This window comes from Otolemur garnettii, unplaced genomic scaffold (assembly GCF_000181295.1).
Source record: "Otolemur garnettii isolate 467f Iridium unplaced genomic scaffold, OtoGar3 scaffold00124, whole genome shotgun sequence".
Lineage (NCBI taxonomy): Eukaryota > Metazoa > Chordata > Mammalia > Primates > Galagidae > Otolemur > Otolemur garnettii.
In genome coordinates this window covers 4,230,030-4,237,075 of record NW_003852519.1, presented here as the reverse complement: position 1 = coordinate 4,237,075, position 7,046 = coordinate 4,230,030, and the positions used below count along the sequence as shown (strand labels likewise).

Below are 7,046 nucleotides of genomic sequence, written 5' to 3'. Positions count from 1 at the left end.
GTATAGGGAATAAGTGTAGTGGCTGATTTAAAAATCTCATAAAGGAGAAAAGAATCATGAAGGTGTGTAATGATCTGGATAAAATGGCTGATTTCATCATGGTGGACAGTGAACAGTGAACAGTGTCTGGGTGATGGGCATACTTATGGCCTTCACTTAAGCATTACAAAAGTGATCCAAGTAACCAAAAACATGCCCGTGTAATGTTTTGAAATTAAAAAAAAGAAATATAACATGAAGAATTAAGTATGAAAGATAAAGCAACATAATGTAGCAAAAATGAAGCCATAATTTTTGCCCTAGTTATTTTTGTGGTTCATGAATGAGTAGGAGCCTGCAGAAGTCAGTCTCACTCAGAGTCATTAAGCGATAATGGGTAATGATGATCATGATTACTGATTAGGTGACTTTCCTGATTAAAACCAAGCCAGTACATTTAATTTATTAAATTGGTTATTGACTCCATAATTAAAAAAATTATAAATCTTAAGAACATGTGGAGCTGTTTCTTCTTTGAAAGATTCATGTAATATCAGGGAGTTTCCTATTGATGGGGGTGGGGGGAGGGAAAGATGAGAATCTGAAACTACTCTGGATACTAGAGAAGTCTGTGCTCCAAATACTGACCACACTTCTAGCTTCCCAGGCCCTTCCCATACAGAATTTAAGAAACCTGTACTCATGTTAAATTGTTGTGTTTAATGGAGAATTGAGGCAATGTGGTGAAAACAGATTATGCAGCGCAGTGCACTCTTCTTTCCTTTTATCGGCATTAAATACTAGTGTAAATGTGGTTGCTTTCCCTTGGTGGAGGGAGGGCAGATTACATATGTGTTGCTTTTGTCTGTTTGATTTTTATGTGTGTGTGGCTTTCCTTATTGAAGGTAATGGTGAGCGTGGATACATTAAAAATTATATCGTTTATATGTTTTAATGTCCTGCAGAGCTGAGTGGCCAAAGGAGCAATTTATTCCACCCTATGTTCCACGGTTCCGCAATGGCTGGGAGCCCCCGATGCTGAACTTCATGGGAGCCCCGATGGAGCAAGATCTTCACCAGCTCGCTGAGTCTGTGGCCAGTGCCGCGGAGCATCAGCGTAAACAGGAGATGAAGAGGTCATCCACCGAGGTAAGGATTTTAGCACCACCTCACCTTTGTTTTGGGCCTTACCTCAAAATAAGAAAATTAATAACCATCAGAAGGAAAAATACTAGCTCTTAACACGAAAAGAGGGTCATTTTGGATCCTAATTGTTGAGGGTATAGGGGCACAGTACATAGCACAGTAATCTGTGCATTCTCTTATAATTCATTACAACCACAAGTTTTCCTTTTATTGATCTGAAGATTGGTCAAATCAAAGACTGAGTGTTACTCTTCCCTGAGTTATCCCTTCTCTCTCACCTCTGTCATGTTTGGGTCAGTTGCTCTTTTCCTGAGCAAAGCCCAACCCCAGCCCCTGTTGTTCCCCTGCATCACTCCTACCCCCGCTGCTGCTGCTCTCTTGACCCTGAGGATCCTAAGTCTTTTTGAGAATGTACTTTCTCATTTTGTCAGTGATTTGTTCTGTTGCCCCTTGGCTGATTCTTCTGTTTCCTCTCTCATTGTCAGACCTTTGAGACAGTTCCCTGAACCTTGATCTTCTAAGCCTGTCTCAGGCAGCTCGCTCTCCTTCCCCTCCCTCCCTCCTTCCCTGCTTTTTCTTTTTTCTCTTTTTCTCCCTCCTCCTCTCTCTTCTCTCTCTCTGCCTTTCTCCTTCTCTATTTTGCCTAGTTCTCTCTGAAGTCCTGTCAGCCTGGCTAGAGGACCAAAACTTTTCTGGACTCCAGTTCTCAGGCTCAAATGACGTATAACACCATAACATCTTCAGATCATAAAAATTTATTTTTTCTTTTAAGTATTTAAAAAGCTTTAGAGTATAACCAATTTGGGGAGCAAATTGAGAGAATGAATTTGGCTATCCTATCTTGTCACGTTCCTTAAAAATTATTTTTATATGACTCTTCTTTTAGAAAAGAGGATTAAACATTGATTAAAGTTGAACCAAACATAAATAGGATGATCAGAACCTGAGGATGGATGAAATTTAATTTGAAGAAGAGACAGTAAATGATGACTACATCCTTCCACAGTCCTACTCATTTTCTTTAATTCCTTAATTTTCTCAGACTGACATAGGTATTTATAAGGTAGAAACATGATCTCAAGTAATGAATTAGCAAACCATGGTAGATCACATTTTGTGACCACTTTTAGGGAGAAACATGTGTCTACATTAAAATTTTAAAAATCATTCCTTTCAGGGCTGTTCTTTGGACAATAACAAATAGATGAGTCGAATTCCTGAAACTTTAAAAATAAAGCATATATATTGCTTTGAAATATATTTTTTTCTAGTGTAATTTCTACACCCTCCCACCCCAGGTTGTATGTAAGGACGTAGATTCCATATGGCCCTTTCCTGCAAATGCGTAATAAGAAGGTGACCTCACCGCTCTAAGCATCGGTTGGCAAGCGAATGTTCCTGCGTGTTTTATAGTTTAGGCTTTATTTCCATGTGGAGGGTAACATTTTTAGAGGAAAAATATGTAGTTATATATGATATTTTGATATACTTATTGCTGTAGTTATAGTACACTGACTGTTTTCAAATAAAATTTCCAGTTTATAGTCTTCATATCTTAAAAAAGAAAATTTGTTCACTTCATGATGCATGCCTTGGAAATTCGCTTTTCTGAGTACTTTTTCAATTTGGGATTTTAAGGTGAGAGTAATGTGTTCTGGGCTTCCAGGATAAAAGTTTGCCTCCGCTCATGGAATAAGTGATTTTAAAAGAGGAATTGTTGAGAATCCTTACTTGTAATGACTTAACCATTTTCCTGTTGTAAACTGTTTTTTCACTTAATGGCTCGAGTAGATATTCAGAGGCTTAAGAAGTGAAATGAAAATCACATGCTCACAGTTCTAGGGGATTTTATGCCTTGAGATTTTGTTGGAAAAGAGGCCAAGAAATGGTGATTTAAAACGCATAAAAAATGTAATTACTCCTAGAAGAGATTTTATGATACTTTACTGCCACTATAATAAATACATTTACAAGACAAGCGATTCAGGATCTGGTGGTTTTGTTTAGAAGTGAAGGGATGTAGTTGAGTGGAGTGGCAGGTGTGGGCGCCGAACTCAGCTGCTTTACTTCCTCTGACCCAGAAGCGGCCCTGCGCAGGGCGTGTAGTCATCACACTTAGTCATTGTCATCATTTGTCTCCTCCCTTCTAGTGTTCCCTGTCAGTCTCAGGGCCCAGTGATCTCATCCTGGCTGACCTCACCCTGTTCTGTTCAGTGCTAAGCAAAAGGGTGGTGGTTCTAGCAGTTTCTGGCACTCCCCCTCTAGAACAGCCTCTGGTAAAAAATTACCTATCAAATTAAGTGACTCTTCTTTCTGATAGTGAAGTTATAAATTGAATTAATTGAGCTCAGGTATTTAAGTGCATGAAAAATGTTTATTGTATTTGTGAGTTAAGTGCAGTATCCTGATGTATATTTCAGAGGACTCATATAATGTGGGTATTTTGACATCAACACTGGTCACTTGGTCTGGGTATAGATAAATTCAGCCCTATGCTTGCCAACTTTGTCATTAGATTAACTATAGTAACTACATATTCAAGCCTTTTCTGAAACAACCCTGTTTCAAATATTTTGCCACCATGAAGCCGTAAACAATTGAAATACCCCCAGAATTCAAATGCTTTGGTATCAATCAGGCTTCTCTCACACTTCGCTTTTACATAAAGAAGCAATAAGAAATCTTCAGCTAATGTCTTCTGATTGTTTTCTCCCAGTTTGAGGAAGTAGTTTCTATAGCCTTAAAACCACGGTGCTCACTGGGATCTGAAGACCTCAGCCCTTCCTCCTGGTGGCACCCAGTAGGCTCATGTCTGCAGTGTGTTAACAGCTGAAAAGAAGTGACTCCAGCATTCTTATCTTGGACTCTGGACCCTCAAGATCCGTGTATTTGTATCTTTCTCTGTTTCCCTTGACAGTAAATATGATAATGGCACTGCTGTTTTGTAAAATTTGAAAAATACCATAGTTTTTTGTAATAATAATACCATAATTTTAAAAATGAGAAAACGAGAGGGTTGTATAATTTTAATGCAGGGAGTTCAGTTGATTTTCTTGTGACAGTGTTTACTTTGCTAGATTGGTGAAGGTTTTTTAAAAACACAGAGCAGGATTCAGCCTCTCCATTAATGAATTTTCCTAATGTAAGTGTGTCTTTGACATAAATGTATTACTGTCATTTCATAACTCACTAACATAACGATCAGTCACTTGGAAATGAATACTGATCACAATACAGTGGACAGGTTCTTGTTGGTTGACGTGAGGCTTCACACAGTATTTGGCGAGTCTTTCATCTGTCTCACTCTGTCTTTCAGCATTCCAGCGCATCAGAGTATCCCCCAGGTGATGGATATGCATTCAGTAACAACATTTACTCGAGAGGGCCCCATCTGGACCAAGGGGAAGCCGCCGTTGCTTTTAAGCCAACTCCTAATCGCCATGTAGATAGGTAACATTATTGAACAGTATTGGGCACCATTTGAAGGGCTGTGGGTAACTGTCTCTGCTTTAGTGCTAAGAGGCAAGGCTGTCGTTAGTGTCTAATACTTCTTTAAACTTTACATCTATAAATTGATAAAATTTCAGTTCATTTATAGAAATGTCTTTAATGAACAAAAGATGCCTGGACGTCTAGTCTGTATTTCTCATTTAATACAAATGCCTTTGGATGACTTTCCCTTTTTTAAAAGATACTTCTGACAATTGTGTGCATGAAGAAGGAAGAATTGTCATGTACCTCCCTTTTGGTTTGTCCAGATTGTCTCTGAGAATCTTTCCAGCGCTGTCACTAAAGGAAATAGTTCATATTCTTTTCACCCAATAAAAACAAATCCACCTTCCTTTAGATAGAAATATTTAAACTACATAGAAACAAAATATTAAAATAGAGTTAATACTTTGTCATTCATGCCATCTCATTATATCATATCTTATCTTGATGTTCTCATTTTCACATTTCATTTATTTTTCTATATTCTCTCTCTCTCTCTTTTTTTTTTTTTTTTTTGAGACAGAGTCTCACTTTGTCACCCTCAGTAGAGGACCATGGCATCACAGCTCACAGCAACCTCAAACTCGTGGGCTCAAGTGATTCTCTTGCCTCAGTCTCCCAAGTAGCTGGGACTACAGGCGCCCATCACAGTGCCCAGCTATTTTTAGAGACAAGGTCTGCCTCTGGCTCAGGCTGATCTTGAACCTGTGAGCTCAAGCAATCCACCCACCTCAGCCTCCCAGAGTGCTGAGATTACAGGTGTGAGCCACTGCATCCGGCCTATATTTTCACTCTTAAAAAGAATTTAATATAAGCAAGAATGGAGAATTGAGATCAGAAATAAAAGAACTAGAATAGGTTCACTTTTTTTTCAATCTTGTCTTCCAGCAAGTGAGGTTTACATAGAGCCAAGCTCATGTCCCGAAGAGAGAGAAAGGGAGATGCAATGTTGGTAGCAAGGCTGTAAGACGATGATCATTCAGATGGAGTGGGCTAGAGAATTTGTCCTAATATTTTTCTATCAAAGCCCCTTGCCATGAGAGTGACATGCCCTTTATTTCTTTTCAGTATACTCCTTTCTTATAGAATCTGAGGAAGGTGATATTTAAAATTTTGTTCTTTGTCAGGGATGGTGGCAGGTAATGCTTAAAGTAATTGCCATGGAAATTATACAGGTATTGCTCTAAGGGCACCAGTAACATATTAAATTGAGTACAAGGAAAAGTCAGCAATGAATAATATATTTTGAAAATGCCAACATATGAAAATAAGTTTTAATTAGAGAATTATTTTTAGTAGATGCAGGTGAAAATCAGTTTTGAAGCTTCAACATGATTCATCGAAACTCCTCTTGACTAACTCATGCATCTCAGTATTCTTTTCCCTTTTGTCTTAGATGTCAATATTCTAAAAATTATTTCAGATTAGTAGTTCATATGCTTTCTTCTTGTTCTAACACGCCAGTGGATGGGATGGTTTTCCACAGCTAGGTGACTGGAAAATTGCTTCAGTACATTTCTCATGCTATAATGTACTATATTAGAAACCTTTTTTTTTTGAGAGAGAGAGTCTCACTCTGTTAGAGGGTTAGAGTACTATCGCATCACCCTAGCTCACAGCAACCCCAAACACCTAGGTTCAAGTAATCTTGCTTCAGCATTCTGAGCCTGGCCCATTTTTCTATTTTTAGTAGAGATGGGGTCTTGCTCTTGCTCAGGCTGGTCTTGAACTCCTGAGCTCAAGTGATCCTCCTGCCTCAGCTTCTGGGAGGCTAGGATTACAGGCATGGGCCACCACACTCAGCTGATACTAGAAAACGTTTACCATGTTACGTTTTAAGACTACGTCTAGCACACTGTGTTCACTCAGTAAGTGTTGATTTATTTGGTTTATTGATGAATGACTGGATAAGTGCACGACAGTGTATTCAGCATTGAGCGGTCAATATTCTCTGTCCTTCATGGGCAAATAAATCTACAAGGGGTAGTAGAACTTATGGAATAACCTCTGCCATTTATTTAGAACAGCTTACCACAAAGCCTTTTAAAGTTAACCTTGAGCTTTATGATCTTTATACAATATCAGGAAAGTGTTCCTTTGATTTATTGGTTTAGTTATATCTTTGTACCTCATCTATTTCTACAATGGATTCAGGTACTTGAATTGTATACAGATAAAATGATATTATTAAAAATTAAATAACGAAATAAAATACAAAGTTAAGAAATGTAGAGAGAGATAAGAACTAAAATTTATGAAGTGTTACAGTCGACACGACACTGTGATTGGATTTCAAATTTGTCTTTGAGATTTCTAGCTGCCAAAGCAAAAAGAAAAACATAATTACTTACCATCATAAGGAAGAAGAAGAGATATTTATCAGTTCATTAGAATAAACAATGTTTTCCTGCTACTAAATTCTCAAAAAT

At 38.0% G+C, this 7,046-nt stretch overlaps 1 protein-coding gene across 1 annotated transcript in view; it reads left to right on the top strand.

The window, feature by feature from the left end:
- EPS8 (epidermal growth factor receptor pathway substrate 8) overlaps window positions 1-7,046 on the top strand; it is a 65,234-nt gene that overhangs the window by 32,700 nt on the left and 25,488 nt on the right. The window contains exons 13-14 of the mRNA XM_023517910.1: window positions 945-1,128; window positions 4,442-4,567. Coding sequence (XP_023373678.1) covers window positions 945-1,128; window positions 4,442-4,567 — 310 coding nt within the window. The remainder of the gene's footprint in view (window positions 1-944; window positions 1,129-4,441; window positions 4,568-7,046) is intronic.